Source organism: Dermacentor albipictus, unplaced genomic scaffold, assembly GCF_038994185.2.
Source record: "Dermacentor albipictus isolate Rhodes 1998 colony unplaced genomic scaffold, USDA_Dalb.pri_finalv2 scaffold_26, whole genome shotgun sequence".
NCBI classification, from domain to species: domain Eukaryota; kingdom Metazoa; phylum Arthropoda; class Arachnida; order Ixodida; family Ixodidae; genus Dermacentor; species Dermacentor albipictus.
The window spans coordinates 4,258,951-4,276,498 of record NW_027225580.1 but is presented as its reverse complement, the minus strand read 5'-3'; the positions used below and the strand labels follow the sequence as shown (position 1 = coordinate 4,276,498).

Here is a 17,548-nt window from a genome sequence, read left to right as displayed (position 1 = left end):
GGACCTACACGTTGCCGTAAGGTTGTCAAACCTAGAAGATAATTTTGGCAAATTTGGTACCTTCTTGTCGACCATGGCTTCAGGCGATATCACTACAAGTGACGTTATTTTGCTTGTGTGTCCAGTATCGTGGTAGAAGAGCAATAGTAACTATACCATACGTCAAGGTCCAACTCTAGTAGCAGCTAGAACTTTAGTTGGAGGACTGTGCGTTCTAGCAAAACTTTCTGATGGCGCATTGTGTTAGACATATTTGTAACAGGATGTAATCACATGGTAGTAGGAAAGAAAGAAAAATACGAGCTTAGCTGGGCATTGTAACACGTGCAATTGGGTTGATTGCAAAAATACGTGTCTCATTTTCTTACCTTAGAAGTGAAATTTTTGTAGTACTTCATTACTTATGATTGATTATATACCCTTACTATCACAGCTTACACCCGGTAGTCAATCCCGGCGATACCAACGGCGCGCTAGCCAACCTCTCGAGAAGAGAGAATAACGCGGATGGAAGGGAATCACTGCAATATACTGTTCCAGACAGTGCTGGCTTTTTTTATTTGCTAGTTGTGCCTCCATCCTCTGTTACACTAGTGTAGATTGCGGTTGTGGTGGCTATGGCCAGTTCCGAATGCCGTTTGCACTGTCTTGGAGAAAAGCTGGCATTGCCAGACGGGCGGCCGCTGGCACATTTCGCAGGCCGGCAACCAGATTACTGCAGTAGGCAAGAGGGAGTTAGCGAAGGTCACTAAGCGCTGTCCATACACTAAGGCCTCTCTTAAACGGAGCAGAAAGCGCATTTCTTGGTCTAAGACTGCCCACATGGGAGCGCAGACCTAAAAAGCAAAAATTAATAATATTCACGAGTCCGAACTGGTACAATAAAGTAAGCGACCAAAACCCATTGTGTTGCTGCACTCCTTTCCTCCGGATGGATTTTAAGTCCTTCCTCGGTATGAACCAGCAAACAGAGAAACTTTCATAGTAGCAGCAGAGAAAACGCTACGTATTGAGAGAGAAAGCTCAAAACTGAATAACTCCACTTTGATGTGAATGCCCGCTTCTTAATGCATTAGGAGGAAAAGGCAGTTGGACGTCCCGCACTTGGACAGATCTTTCGACTCCAGATTAACCTGCTGCGGCCTGCAGACTTTTTTTCCTCGTAAATGTGGAGCGTGTGCTCGGTGTGTGGGTGGATGGAATCCCTAGCATGTGCAGCATGCATCCAACTTCGTCGGAGCATCGCTTGTATCGCACTGTGAAAGAAAAGCTGAGAAAGAAAAGAAAACACAGCGAGATGGTTATAAATTGTACGTTGGGCCACGCGTGCTCGCTGCACGCACCAACCTTGCGCTTGATTAAGCATTTGCGGTGGCTGCGAGGCCGCGATAGTGACGCTTGAAAAATGCTTTTTTTTGCGTCGCTGTTATACCGGCAAAACGATGGATGTCCGCTTGCAAAAGTTTTGCTTATAGCTCTTGAACATCAGGCTCCGGAGAGGATTGTCTTTTCTCTTTCGCTTATTTTATCATTTAGGCTGCTCCATTTATTCAGTTTCGTTTCCTTTAGGGCGAACTATCTCCCGTATGCTAACACAAGCCCCTATTCGATGCAATTTCCCTAGGCTACCGATAGAGGACAGTGCCGCATCTCGCATGAAGAAGATGTTGGGCTCCATAAACATTCCTCGTGATTTTTGCTACGAGGAGTAGTTGCTTGACCTTCATTCAGGTGAATTTGTGCAGTCACCGCGAGTGTCTGGCTATAGAGGAGATTCGCTCAATAATCGCCGCGGAGCGCCGTTGAATCGCGCTGACCACTCCGTTCCAGTGGCGACGCTGTCATCCATTTTCTTGAGTCGAGGTGGACTATCGAGTAAAAGAACGCACCAGATACGGAGCTGTGTACAATTCTGTTGTTTATTGTACTATCCCTTTCGTGTATACGAAAGGGATAGCCGGGCTTCGACCGTCAATATTGTGGCAATGATAGCACGACTCTCCCGCATAATGAAACAATGCATGACGACACAAAACCTAGGCATATGGTACAGGCGCCCAAATCTTTAACTGGTGTGCGGGAGCGGCGACTTTTCCGGGCGTCAGCGCCGTATGACGCGGCGAGGCTGGAAACAGCCTAGTAGACGATGGGCCCAGCTGAGCGCGCTTTGTCCGCATGCGCTTAGCCTCAGACTGTTTCCAGCCTCGCCCCGTCAAACGGCGCTGACGCCCGGAAAAGTCGCCGCTCCCGCACACCAGTTAAAGATTTGGGCGCCGGTACATCTTTTGGTGCGCATATGCGAAATTTTCATAATATATGTAGCGAACACGATAACATTGCACCATTGAAATTTATAGTTTTGTCATTATCACACTTGCTCTTAATAATTTTTGCCTGCAGTTCCACTACAGCCCCCAGTAATCACGGATCATCAGGGAACCATATTAAATTCAACGGCTGGCCCATACGCTGAAGGTGACATTGTACGGCTCACTTGCCGAGTTCCACCAGGTATGAGAAACCGTTCGGTGATTTCACATGTCATTAGTTTTGCGTCCATTTGGAACATTACTGAGTTTTTGCCAGTACGCTTCGTGGTAATTACCAACCGGCTGTTTTTCTTACTTTCAATCGGGTGGGATTAATTCTGCACGAAGGCTTCTTGCGAGCCTTCTCGGTTATACCAAGAAACGGGGGCGAAACTTCCTCTGCATTTCGCGATAGAGAATGACTGCTTCATAAAGGCGCTAAGCCGTGCAAGAAAGGGGGAGGAGGGGGATAAAACAATACCCAAGGCGCCGAGACCATTCTAATTATTTGCCTTATTCTATAGAAGTGAGAATCGCTTTCTGATTAAATGAACCCAATATTTAATCAAGCCGTAGCTACATCCAGCTCTGTGGAGTACGGAGAAGCTCTTCCAGACAATTCCTTCGTTTTGCGTTCCTTTCTGCTAGGTTTAACAAGCAACTTCACGGACATTTTGCTGACGTTTGTGTTGAATGGAGTTAGACTGTGCATTCTGAAACACCTGACTATGCACGTGCACTTTAAAGGAGAGTGATTAACTCGTTGAGGGAAATCACTGTTCGTATCTGCAGTGGACCACAAGTTGACACTCTCGTGGTGGCGAAATGAAGAACCGCTGAGGTCAACGTTCGGTACAGTGCCGACATCCGACGGGGGCTGGGAGAACACTGTCGAGTTGGGCCCGCTTCATCGAGAGCATTTGTTCGCGAACGTAACCTGTTCGTCGACCAGTGACATCTCCGTGCCCGTTGCGAGCTCGGTGCTTCTAGACCTTTTCCGTAAGTATGCGTAACCACCTTTAGTAATAACACTAAACATGATGCCATCTGCTATCTTCGCTCCTGGGGACGATTCTGATCACTGCTTATTGCCGTGTATCAGAGTTACAGTCTATGATTTATAAGGCTTCTTATAATCTTATCACATTGGAAGACCATGCATTCGCCAGCAAACGTTATTCCTGCGTTATTATGTCATCCCAATCGAGCCTGTGAAAGCTAGCGAAACGACACGCAAGGGGCTTGATGGCTGCCAATTGCATATTATACTCACGAGTATGGGCTCCTGACCAAAATTGCGCTGCTTGCAGTCCCACAAACTTTTTGCCATTAACATCAATATCCCCCACACGCGGTGATCTGCACTTTACAGGCACCACCACTTGCTTAGGTTGGTTTTCGTTTCGTTTGAAAACTTGTCTTCCTAAGTGGCCTTGCCTTTTATGTTGAGCCTTTTTTACTGCAGCCGAAAAGGACATATTTCCATTCCTGCTTCTGATTTAAATCTCATCATTTCAATGTAGCTCAGACTATTTCGTTCTTATTTTCCTTTGTTGCTCTTGTGCTTCGTTAGTAGAACACGGCAGGCCGTGTTGCTTATTTGCCATGTGTAGTATATAATAGTGGTTATCGTCCCTGACAAATTAAGGTTTTTCTTGCTTACCCTTCCTTTCTTTCTATTGTTGTTTTGTTTATCATTCATTCTTCTGCTCCTCTGCAAAGGCTTTGAGCCTGTGCTGGTGACATTTGCTATAGCCTATTTGTCTCACAGTTTTTTTTAGTCGTTCTAAAAAGTTGATGTTTGTAAGATCAAATGACAATAATTTTAATGTTCTCCAGGATCTTGCTAATGTTAACTGTTGGGTTAAAGATCTATGAGAAAGTTCTGCAGTAGCACGAATGCTATTTACTTTCATTTCAGTGCCGCCAACGGAGGTGTCCATCTGGAGCTGGCCTTACGACAAGCAGGAAGCTTCCGGTTGGCTGATGCTTGCTGCACCCACGCGCTCCACTGGCAGGGTTGCAGCGGAGCTTTCGACCCAGGAAGCGAATGACAAGTCACGTGACTCCCATGCAGCTGCTTGGTCCGCTGCGGATGAATCCCAACAGGCCATCAGCACCAGTTTCTACACCCCAAGAAGCTTCGAGTGTGAGGTGACCGGAAGCCGCCCGCAGCCCAACGTCACGTGGTTCCTGGATGGACGGCCGCTGGACGATCGCCTAAGTTACACCCACGTCGAGGGAAACGCCACAACGAGCGTGCTGCTCCTGCCGTTCTTGGAGCATGCGGGAAAGCTTCTCGAGTGCCGCGCTACGAACGTCAACATGCCGGACAGTCGGGGCGTTCTCAGTGGAGTCTTATGGGTGAACATTTCGAGTAAGAGAACTTTCAGTTTATGTAGGGTTTTTGCTGGTGCCCTCCTTCTCATACATAAAATGTTTTGAACTAAGGACACGACTGTCTAGTCGACAGCTCTGAATGACATGCAATGCAGCGCTGCAAATGTGTTAGCACATTTCGTCCTAGAATTGGTGGGAATTACCCCTGGAATTTAGCCATACTCTGACCGTTTCCACGCTCAGACTAGGGAAATACAGTCACCTACCACGCATGTGCTTTATATATCGCTAACTTTACATGTGAGCAACCAGCTAATTACTTCCCAGATTTCAAAATTTTGCTTTGTGGCGCAGATAAGCCCGAGGTGAATGTCAGACTAGGCGCTGGCCTCAACGCCAGCTACATCACCGAAGGAGCCGACGTGTACATGGAGTGCTCAGTGCTGGCAGCGTCGAGTGTCGCCGACGTCACCTGGAGTCACGATGGGCGCGAGCTGGTGGCACAACCGGAAGAAGGCGTGGTGCTGACGACGCACTACCTGGTGATTCGCCGCGTGGGCCCCGGTCATACGGGGAGCTACACGTGCCGAGTGACGAGCTCTGAGGGCGAGTTTGTCGAGAGCACACCGCTCTTCCTCAGCGTCAGGTGTGAGTAGTGGCTTCGCGGTTCGCCCTTGTAGCGGATTGGTGCCGCCGCAAACAGAGATCTAGCAAGCATCCTGCTTAAATGCCTTTCCTTCGACACAACGTGTTGAGTCGGCTGCGCGCAGAGTGCCGGCACTCTTCAAGCGCTTCTGAGTGCATCGAAATGTTTTAGACTCCCTCCTAGCATGTGCTGAAGAGACGGGTATCCTGAGTCGCCTGTAACCTCCTGCCTCAATAAGCTTTGGGTCATTATTATGACTAAATACTTACTCAGTCAGTAAATTTCTCCTGCAAATGGAGCTCATTTCTGTAAGTGAAATTGTTTTGCGCGGGCTATCTAGATTTCCCGTCTTTCAAAAACTAAGCGTATGCTGCTTACAGCTTTTAACATTCGTGACCAGCCAAATGTTCACAGTAAAGTGTTATACAAGGTGTTCCAGCTAACTTTAGCCAGAGCTTAAAAATATGCGAATGCCACGTAACTGGATAAAACCAAGGTAATCTTGTTTGCCTACGCTTTGAGATACTTAAATTACATTTTTTCAATCCGCCTATTAAATAATAAGTCCTAATTATTTGGTCAACTTCTCAAATATTCTATTTAGTTGAGAGTGTCAATGAGAAAAAATTTAGAGCAACACGAAGAAATCCCGATAGAGCTTTCTGTTCCTGAATACGTGCTACAAAAAAGGTGTTTTTCCGAGCATGAAAGGAGCCCGCGAATACACGCAAAGTGCCTCGAGTGGCCAGTCGTGGCGCAATTTTCAGTGCACATTGCGGGCTTCTTTCACGCTTGATAAAACACTTTTATGTAGCACGTATTGAGCAACAGAAAGCTCTATCGGGAGTTTTTCATGTCACTCTACAATTTTGTCATTGACACTTTTCATATAATTGTATTATTTGAGAAGTTGATAATCAACGCTAGTTATGTAACTCAAGTAATGAAAAATAATTTAAGTATCTCCAAGCGACGGCAAACAACATTACCTTGGTTCTGTCCAGCTACGTGGCATTCGCATATGTTAAAGCTCTGGCTAATGCTAGCTGGGACACCCTGTATGTTTATTTAACAGGCAGCTAGGCTAATATGCGTAGGAATGCAAATGTTTGAAAAAGCTTCCAACCACTGCACTGTAGTTCCAATAGCACTGTGAATTACAAGGATCGCCGACACGGCACTCAGGACCGAAAGCTATAAGTGTCTAAATGGCAGCCCGTTACTTGATGCTGCAACGCGATAAGAGCTCACCAGATATGCAAAGGTGACCATCGCTCTCGAATTTGGAAAAATAATCGTTGCGTTATTGTTAATGATGATTATGTTATATCGGATCACACTGAGCAGTAGCAAGCACTGCCTATGGTGAAGCAATAAGAACGGGAGCGATATGCCACCACTTGTCATGCCACTAAGGTGAGCATGATATGGCAGGTTCGATATTTGAGGTGGTGTTTCTGGATGCGTGAAGTTTAATTGAGAAACGTAATTTTTTTAATCGCGGCCTCATTTGCAGACGCGAAAACAATATAAAATAGCCATGTGCAGCATTCCTTTCAATTTCAACGAACTTACCTCACCTCCTAGCGAGCCTCAAAAGCGGTAAAATGAAAATGTGTTCCTGTGGTGGCACGTGTAATTGATGCAGTCACCAATGAAGCCTCATCGCCGGCTAGCCCAACGTTACTAGACTAGCTTCAGTTGTAAAACTCTCCGCCCGCGCGCTTAAAGCCGCTGTCGCCACTCCTGTGACAGCCGCCAGATGGCAGCGCGGTTCCATCGAGCTCCACTGCAGACGCCTCGCCGCAGCCTTGAGCTTGTGCAGACGGGCAGTTAGAGTGCGTTTCACGCTCGCTGGCGTTCCGCCTTGTCGGAACTAGTGATACCATGAGAAAGTGGTATCCACCTACAACAATAAGATTCATTGGGCCAGTTGGTTCGTACTGAAGAAGGGTAAACTGCACGAACGGAAGAAACAAATACAGCGAAGCGCAGAAGCTGCATTCCTAAAGGTCGTGTGTTTCTTCCTGTCGTCTTAACGTTTCGCGCAGTTTAGGCTCAGGAGCCTGAAGATCTGGCCAAAGTGCGTGATTGTAGGAGAATCTTCATCCCCACCGAATCTTCTCACCATGCCAAAGAAGCTCTACAAAAAGAAGGGCGAGGTCAGTTTTTGAACACCCAAGCCACACATACACACACAGAAAAATATCGTCGGCTCTTTCACATGGTTTACCAGCGAAGTTGAAACGTGCGGCCCCTGTGTTTATAGATGGGTTAATCCCGAGAGTTGATTAATGTATTTCTCAATTATGAGGTTACGCACACATTCGGCTGCGACGGACAGAACGAAGTCAGTGGGGGTATGCCCGCAGTCCACCGTTGTCGCTTGCGTTCGATGTCTCAAATTTGCTCGGCGACTTGGTTAGCAGCCTTCGCCCGCCATTTGCCGCTTGTGATTCTTAGAAATTAAACTTCTTCAAGATTAACTCTGTCCGCTACGTAAAACAATCAGTGGCTTATACTCCCTTATGCAATGGCTCATAACCCTGTAAACGCGGCCTCCCCATTACGACGACAGAAGTGAAATTCTACGCTGGAATGATGATTGGCAACGCAGCCAGCTGTGGAAGACGACGACGAACGCGGGAGCAGTGGCAGGAGCGCGTGCCGTGGATTTCGTAGAAAGTTCCGGGTCGGCACGAGGGATCGCTCTGTTGCACGCCGAGCGAAGCGTCTCACTGCTGGGAGCACAGAAAAAGTGGCGCGCCGAACTGTCGACATCGTTCCGATAGCCGTCTATGCAGCCAAGTACGGAGCACGTCGGCATCATCTGCTGATATTCTTCTTAACTAAGTCGGCGAAGGTTACGGTTTCGCGGATGCCATGCTTGCTGAAATTTGCCGTCAACAACCAACCACAGAACACACCAACGCTGCACCGTGTGCTTAGTCCGCCCCGTCCGCGTAGACGGCTAGTGAGGAAGTGAAGCTGGGCGCGACTGCAGCGCCACGAAGGCGCGGGCGGGTGGCGGTGCCGCGCAACGGCGCCGAGTTTGAAAACAGAAACTAGTCTAGTAACGTTGGGCTAGCCAGTTTGTGTAACTTTTCCATTCTTCAGTGGACTAAAACTATAAATATATGATAAGGCACGGTCGGGTAATCTTAACAAGCCTCAGGCAAAGGCCGCAGATACATTTTCGGGAATTGACGGCGTCTTTAGTTCATCTTGGATGACATTATCATAACCAACTTTTTTCATGTATTTTAAGCCGAATAATTAAAGCCACAGTCACGTTTTTAACCTTTAGATTGTCGGACAGCACCGTGGCCTATATATGCTACAAACTATTCTTCCGTATTGTGCGCAGTACATCGGATAGCTCTGGAGACGGAACATACCTTCAGCTTTTTATATTCCAAAACCTGTTTATTCTACCTCGATGCAGATTCACCGAGATGCGGGTCCGACGGGGACCAAACATTGCACGTAGAAAAAGACGAGGCTGTCAATGTCACCTGCGACGTCCGAGCCGATCCAAGTGAACCACTGCGCTATTTCTGGCTGCTGGAGGACGACACGGAGGTCGCGCGAGAGACGAACAAGGAAAGAGGAAAACCGTCTCTCCAAAAGAGCCCACAGATTACCTATTCTGAACGCCTAGCTATTGTCGCCAATGCATCTATTTTCAACGTTGTCCTGGCCTGCTGGGCAGAGAATGCTGTGGGGACACAGAGAAAGCGCTGTCGCTTCAAGTTCTCACCTAAGCGTAGGTATCCTACACCCACATACGTTTCTTAATTAGCTTGCATAACTGCAGTGCTGTCGTAAAACACAACACTTTGAAGGTTTTTACTAAGCTACAGCGGTTCAGCAACGCAAGATAATTGCATCGCAGAGCATATCAATTGACACCAGTGTTTGTAGTGCCGACTGGAGAGCCACTACATTTGCACGTAGCGTACGTTTACGTACGCCTTGCGCATGATATAGCCTTTGAATCACCCCACAGCCATTTACGTGCGTTTAAACAAGGCTTACATATATTTGCTACACGTGTACTTCAGTCAAGGCACGATATATGGGACGCCTATGCAATGTAATCGCCCTCAATTAAGATTTAGGATTGTTACACGCACGAACTAATAATCCCGAGTCGCGCATGTTTCCTAAGCCTTGTCCCTGCAGCGCACTACAATTCCACACAACGCCTGCGGCGCACGTTCTTGAGGACAATAAGGAGCGTTCAGCTATTGTACTGCGCTGAGAACTGTCCACAAGGCTCCTAGGTTGTTTAGGACCGACAACACTTATTATTCCCTGCACGTCTGCTTCTTGCAACAAGATGTTTTGTCAGCATTTCGAAAACATGGCCATGCGAAACGTTACTGGATTGCGCGGAAGCTATCGGGCCAGCTGAATAACGTAAATCGGTGTCATTCCGAGCAAAAGAAGAGTGTGTGCACGTATTTATTTATTTATATATTAGCTGCTGCACGAACCGAGACATTAGGAAATTATACTGTGCACAACAACGTACTCGCGTCGTATCCCCAATTTTTTCAATCGGACTACGCTGCCGGGGCCAATTTTAATTTAATTAGGAGCAACAGATTATTTCCATATGCTGTAGTTGGTGTCCCTATTTGTTGGCTGTATGTATGCACACAGGATTAAGGGTTTCGCGCCAGGCCGGAAGATATCACACTCAAAAACGAAAAAAAAAGAGGAACGTTATGCCATGTGTTTTTACTGACGTGTCAGCCGGAGGACCGGCCTTCGTCGGAGTGAATGCAAGTGAATTCACTCTGACGAATATCGGTCCTCCGGCCGAAACGTCAGTAAAAACATATGCCTCAACGTCTGTCTTTTCTTTCTTTTATTACTATATATATATATATATATATATATATATATATATATATATATATATATATATATATATATATATATATATATATATATATATATATATAAGAAGAAAGGAAATCAATAGTGGCGGCGCTATTTTTGTGTGGAACTGACTTTATTTGAAGGGGCTGAGAGCAACATCGATAGAATAAGAGAACGTGATAGGAGTGGTTTCGGTTAACAATAAACAGGGGTGCTATAACGTAATACTATTCCAAACTTTTCTATTCCAATTCTGCAATCAGCCCACCGCGATTGGTCAAAAACTTTTTTGGAATTCCCCCTCCTCCCCCCCCCTCAAATTCACCTGTCTGTCACGCGACGTCACGAAAACCGCGATAGGTCCCCGTCTGATATGACATGTAAACACTGATTATGCATAATTTGACGGAACAAAACAAAAATAGTTATTTCTAGTTCGATGTCTTTTTGTCTTTAGGGCTATTGGTAAAAAAATATTGGGCTGCACCAAGTTCACCTGCCTCTCACGCTACGTCACAAAACCGCAAAAGCTTCCCGCGTTAAAAATGCATTAATACGCCGAACAAAAGTGAATTTTCTTCTGAATAGCCGCAGGCTGCCTCGTTTCGTATGGAATAAAACATGGCTGCCGCCGACCGCTCCGCCACTGGCTACTCGCCCCTGCCGGAGAGCATGGGTTTATTTACGTGTAATAAACTTTTTGTGTGGCCGTGTAACGTTTTCTAGAACTTTCGGTACGTTCACGAAATGGTTCTGCCAACTCTTCTTTGCTGAGGTTCCGTTTTAGCGTCATTCTTAAGCTTCCGTTGCATGCCGCCGCCAATGTCGACAAGACACCGCAAGCTAAGTAAGACAAAGCGGACCAATCGCAGACGCCGGCACCACCCTCTTCATCCGGTTATCGATATTCAGTGCAGTGGCTCGGCCCTATCGAAACCCTCTCCACTTGAGCATGCTTCTCGCCTCTTGTGAGCCAATTAGATAAGACAAGCCGCTCAGTGCAGGCAATGTTATTCGTTCTTAAAGCAAACAAAAGTGACCTCCTATGAACGAGGGGAGCATTTGATTGGTTTGATCAGACAGCCCTGCGGGTGACCGCCCGATGCTTGCGTCGGCGGTTACGCAAATTTGACGTCAGGAGAGTGGAATGAAAACATATTGGAATAGTTTTACGTTATACGGCCCCAAGTTGGCAAGATCAGGATAATATAATTGAGTTCCTGCAATATCGTAGGTAATGTTAGGGGTGCAATAAAAGAGAATGTTTTTACACCAGGTGGATTTGTGTATGTGCACTATAGTGTATTTTGCTGTTCCGCGTTTTCTGGCATGCTCAGTCTGAAACCAAATAGCGCGCGCCATAATTATAAAAAGCCTCCGAACATTCAATTAGGAAACTTGCTAATTAAAACACTGTGTGTCACGCGGCTGCTCTATTTGCAAGCTCTGAGTGCTTAGTTGAAGGCTATAAATGATACTCACTCATGCTTGTGGTGCGTGCCAGTCAATATTAAGGGAAAGGTGCGTGAATGGATACCATCAAAGAAAACAAAGAATGCTTCAACCGTGTCTAATTTCACCATTCTGTGCAATATTGTGCATTTAATTCACTAACGCAGAGTTATCGAAAGGATGCCTACCGAGAACCTACCGCTGGGATTATCATGTTACTTTGAAACACTCATCCGCAACGAGTCTTGTGATTTAGGACAATATCTGTTGGCATTTAAAGGGAAGCTGAAGAGTCTGTCGTATTCAATAAGACGCTCATATACATATGCGGGAACCTTATAAACCATGAAGGTAAAATTTTTTTTTGGGGGGGGAGGGGATTTTTCACTTAGGAGTGACGCAATCGTCAGTTAAAATTAAAACACTGATGTTCCGCTCCTTCGCAGTCTCCGTGACCGTCCCTGACCGGGCTTATTTCTGCGTGCGTGCCGTCCTAATCTGCTTCGCACGACCCTATATTCCTTTATTTGTGTGTATATAGGAGTGGTAGTTGACGTCCGCAGTATCAATTGAACTTGTAGGCCGATCATGCCGGCGTTCTGTGCAGCCTACGCTAGCACGAACACCAGCGGCCGCGACGATGTTCCGATGTTCCATTAGTTCCTACAAGACAAGAAGCTTTCAGCTAAGTGGGAGGCTGCTGTGAAGCGAAGCAACTTCAAGCGCTCAAGAACAAATGTTGTACTCTAACTACTTCCGTGACGATTACTACCGGAGTTTATCAATAATGCGTGCTTTGGTTTCTCCTAAAAAAATTGTTAGCACGCTGAACTGAAGGTGCATGTTTATCGCCCACCCTTGACGGAGGTTTCATCGCCAAGCGCCGAGAATTTTCTATTCGCACGTGTGTTGTGAAACAACCTGCATGCAGCTACCATAACGCAGTGCAAGCGTAAAATTTGCATGTGTTGGAAAACCTGCTCACGCCAAGACGCTGCGCTCCCCCTTCTCTCGCACGCATAAGAAACCGACCATCTCACGTAGCCGACGGAATTCGCTGGTTACGAGCAGCGTGCGGATGGCGCGCTGATCCCGCGTTTAAACCGCCTGTATAGATTGCTTACAGCTTTGGGACTGCGCACAAATGCCGAAGATCGCATCACCGCTTACGTTCTACGAGGAGGCATGCAGGAACATAACACTACAGTTGTTTCCCCGGAAACGTACTCATTGGAACGCTGAATGCAGCTTAGCAAAAAACATACTCGCCAAAGAACATTTCCAACTCAAGGAGATGCTAACACTTCTCCTTCGTTCGCGTGGAAAGCATGTGCTTGCACCAGCATTTTTGCTTCATGGAGAGGCCGGCTCTTCGCATTCGGCTCGTACATGTAGGATGTACAAGTATGCACGTACGTGAAGTATGTACAAGTACAAACCACTTACAAGTGATCTTCCACGCGACAGCGGCAGCGCTACAAGCGAGGCAATGGCTCTCGCGTTCACTCGTCGTCTGCAAGCCCAACTCCACGCGAGTGACAGCTTTGAGCGACGACTTCCCGGTATGAGGGCAGCAATATAAGCGCCGAAACTAGCGTGACGCATGCTTTATCAATTTAAGTTGATGTATTTTACTGAAGAAGGAGCATAAAATATTTCTGAAGGTCTTGCACTAGGTTCTTATTCTTGCACGTGTAAAATTCAATAGTTTGCTCGTTCCGTGCGACAAACAGTAGTATTTGAGTTATGTACATCCAGTTTCGGCTTCGCACGACTGGCCAGTCGCTCATAGCATTTCCGGGCGACGAGCGACGAGTTCTAGATTTCTTCAAACGAGTGATCGAGCGACAACACCGAGCGATCTGTTCAAGCGACGGCCCGTTTTGTCGCTCGAAGCCGTCGACCGTCACCGTCGCGCGCAAAATCGCTCTCGTAGAGTTTGGACTTAACGCCAAACTCCTCAGAGAAACGCAACCTCTCGAAATTTTCCATGACCGTTTCAGCAAAACACCACCAAACTACCTTGCACCGTGCTTCGTGTGTAGCTGCAGCAGTCGGTCCGGGCGAACACCATTGTTGACGTAACGAGGCGCCCGACCAATCACAGGCGGAAACGAGGCGCGCGAGCTGGGCGTGTCTGCTGCTGCACTTTTCATCGAAATAAAATATGTTTGCGCTTTCTTTCGCTCCATTTCGATGCGATATTCGAATTCAGAGGGTTGAAAACCGTGGCGTACTGCCCTTCCCTCATTTTTTCTGGAAAAGCTTTCAGCTTCCCTTTAAAGTTATGGCGATCATACAATGGAATGTGTGTTTGTGTTCTCATGTGTCTTTCTGTCTTCAACTTCTATTTCTATATTCTCCGTTCTAAAGAGTAGGTAGGCGTTGTGCCCCTCTCGGGGGTAGCTGCCAGCCCGCTCCCTCCCTATTTCCCTCTCTGTCCATTTTATATGTGTGTTTTCATTTCGCATAATATTATTTGTGGGGTCTTCGGGTCTCACAGGAGCGCCGATCACCGCGGGTTCGAGCTTACTAAGCCACAGGGCCGCGTCAGCCGTCAGCTTCTAGCGCGTCACTACGCGTGATCTCAGGCCACAAGGGGCTACCGAGCAACGCACGCAAGAACACAGTACTGCCCTGAGTTAATGGAAGCTGTTTATTGTCACAGGTTCAAGCTGGGACACGCCGCCAGGGGAAGTCCCAGCGGCTCTGCTGCTTGCTGTCGCGATAACCAATGAGCCAACTCGCGAGAGCTCGGGCAGTTTTCTTCGGCTTGGGCCTCCGATAAGTCTGTCTCGTCGAGGTACCACCTCGCGATAACATTAGCACCCATTCTTCGGCTTAGCATCCGGAAAGGATCAACACAAGGTACGCGCTCCCCGCACGGGCAAAGGCACCGTGCGTGAGCTCAAGTCCCAGCCACAAAGGTGTCGGCGTACGAGAGGAAGCATGTACGTACCCGGCATAGTCGAAGGGGAGACGCAGATACGAACCCCGCCAATAGAGTAGCCGCCACTGGCCGCCTCGTGACGTCAGCGCCCCCGCAGTGGAGTGCCACTGCTGACAACCGGTTCGGAGCGAGAATGAGGTGAGGCGTGGGGATAGCTTTGTGTGTCCCCATAAAAGAAAAAGAAAGGAAAATAAAGTGGGGAAGCCCGCACCACCAGGTAGGTATGGCAGGCATAAACCAATCAAAATAAATGAATAGGGGAAGCTGATGCCATCCCAAAGAAAATTTATAGGAAAGCCAATTAGTAAAAGAAAAAATGGCTGGGGCTTAGCTAAGGTTAAGCCCAGGATGTGAAGCCTACTAGCCTTTATTTTAACGCGACAGCGTTAAGGAGCTAATGTCGCAGAAAAGCCGGTGTCGTCGGCGTCGGCTCAGCCGTGCGGCGCTTGCTCAGGCGCACATTTCGTTGTCGCGCCGAACGCTGCGTTGCTCGACGCTCACCGCGTCCGATGCGGGGCGCGTAGTCGCTGCGCCGTAGCAAAGCCACCTAGAAACAGTCTCTGTAGCACGCCGCAACCTTCGCTTCTCATTCCAACGAGCAGCTCTGTCTCCAGGAGGCATCTCACCTCGTGAGTGTCTAGCAGAGGCAAGCGCAGCTGCTTATATACCGCCGCGACGCCCCGAGCGACGGCGCGAGTTGGAGCCCCGTTTCTCCTCTGTCGTGACGTCATGGTGTCACGTGGTCAGCCTTGAAGGCGACGCCGCAAGTGACGGCGCGAGTTGGAGCCCCGTTTCTCCTCTGTCGTGACGTCACGGTGTCACGTGGTATTGAAGGCGACACCGCCGCGCCTGAGGAGCTGGGTTGAGCTCTAGTAATATGCTTCGCATAAAAAACGGAGGCAAGCCTGTAGAAGTTTAGAAGAAATATTGAGGATGATGAAGAAGAGAATTCGCCGCGCAATAGCGCCGGCGAATTGCTGAAATCCCCCCCAATAATAGCTTAATGTTTTCTGTTTTGTGTTCCGCGCCTCCTTTTTTTATTGAAGGGAAGAGAAATGAAATATTTAGCCACCTTTTAACGGTAATGGTTTCTCCTTTTCACACGAATATTCTTGAGCGACAATATTTTTTTTTTCATTTTCCATCGCTCAATGAGCAACAGTAATGAATCAAGTGGGCTAACCAAGGAGTGAAACCACATGTGCGCTACTTGCAGGCCAGGATTCCAGCCTAGTGTGCAGCGTCGGTAACTACACCGACACCTCGTTCTCGCTGACTTGCTCGGCAGTGGTTGTCAGTGATACAACTTCACGGCAACTCCGGGTCGACGTCTTCGACGCAACACAGAGCAACCGCTCCGAGCGCAGCTTCTGGAGCCGAGAGATGGGCCCTATATTTGTTACTCGGCTGCACCCTGCCACCGACTACCTGGTCACGGTTCGGATGCATTCGCAGGCAACCTTCCTCACCTACGTCCGCACACTCAGCCCAGCCCAGACGCTGGTCGGTCAAGGAGGTAAGAATGTGTTTACTAGCAGGGTTTTTAGCACTAAAATTGTTGCTGCAGCGCGCACTCGTTTGCGCCGCGACAGAAGTCTCGCACACGCCATGATCAGGCGCACGTCTTGTCCGAGTTGATCCGCTTTAATGAAGTGACTGCTCTAACAGGTGCCCGCCGTTCCAAAGGAGGCACTTAGGGTGTAATATTGTGGTTGCCCTTTTCACTCTTTGCATCCAAGACACGTTGTGGAGCTCCAGCCTCTACAGGAAAACAAAACAAGCACTATTGTAACTTGTTCGTTACTTTTTTGTGCGTACTTTGCTCGGGATGGGGTGCATAACACTCACCACCGTCGATGGCAGAAGCTAATGAAATGTCCATGGTAATGAACGTGATTTTCAAATAGATCTAGGAAAAGAGCGGTGATAGCTCTTTCAGTCCTGGTAAACCCGGTGACAAAATCCTTGTATTTTTAGACATAAAGATATCCCTCGACATATGCCACACTGTGCTGCAAAACAAGCCCTTACAAAAATTTTTAATGTGTTTTTTTAGAAAGTCTTTTGAACTTTCTCTATAGAACTCTATTGTGTTTATTTTGATTGCCTATAGAATTTTCCTATAGAGTTTCAAAAGTTATTTGGCCACCGCATTCTTATAGGAACTCTAAAGACACATTTCTATAGAACATTTCTATCGACTTGCTTTAGAGATGCTAAAGACAAATTTCTATAGAATATTTCTATCGAGTTCCTTTAGAGATGCTAAAGACAAATTTCTATAGAATATTTCTATCGAGTTTCTTTAGAGATGCTAAAGGCAAATTTCTATAGAATATTTCTATCGAGTTGCTTTAGAGATGCTAAAGACAAATTTCTATAGAATATTTCTATCGAGTTCCTTTAGAGATGCTAAAGACAAATTTCTATAGAATATTTCTATCGAGTTTCTTTAGAGATGCTAAAGGCAAATTTCTATAGAATATTTCTATCGAGTTGCTTTAGAGATGCTAAAGGCAAATTTCTATAGAATATTTCTATCGCATTGCTTTAGAGATGCTAAAGACAAAAATTCTATGGAATATTTCTATGCAGTTGCTTTCGAGTCCCTACAAGCAAATGCCTATAAAAGCTAGGCCGATGTGTGTAAAGTACTTGCAATTTACCAAAGTTCTACTGTAGGCAATAAGGACTACAGTAAATGCAGTGGCAAAATAATTGGTGCTACAACCACAAAGTATTCAGTTTGAAATGTTTATTGCACTTCAGACTAGATACATGCTTCATATATGTGACATACACACTTCAGACTAGAACTTGCAACACACAAACTGTAGCTGCCAACATGCTTCTCAGGTCAAGCTGGTGGTGCAAACACACGAAACATGAGGTAAAAGAATCAGTGGCAGACTTGATTACAGTTGACACCTCGCAATAACAGGCTCGACTAGGACAAGAAAC

The 17,548-nt window shown here is 47.0% G+C and overlaps 1 protein-coding gene across 2 annotated transcripts in view; it reads left to right on the top strand.

Annotated features, from left to right (window-relative positions):
* Positions 1 to 17,548, top strand: part of LOC139052522 (hemicentin-1-like) — a 118,631-nt gene that overhangs the window by 84,267 nt on the left and 16,816 nt on the right. For both annotated transcript variants that reach the window (XM_070529638.1, XM_070529637.1), the window contains exons 2-7: positions 2,401 to 2,511; positions 3,102 to 3,308; positions 4,231 to 4,686; positions 5,004 to 5,297; positions 8,741 to 9,061; positions 15,804 to 16,103. In XM_070529638.1, coding sequence (XP_070385739.1) covers positions 2,401 to 2,511; positions 3,102 to 3,308; positions 4,231 to 4,686; positions 5,004 to 5,297; positions 8,741 to 9,061; positions 15,804 to 16,103 — 1,689 coding nt within the window. The remainder of the gene's footprint in view (positions 1 to 2,400; positions 2,512 to 3,101; positions 3,309 to 4,230; positions 4,687 to 5,003; positions 5,298 to 8,740; positions 9,062 to 15,803; positions 16,104 to 17,548) is intronic.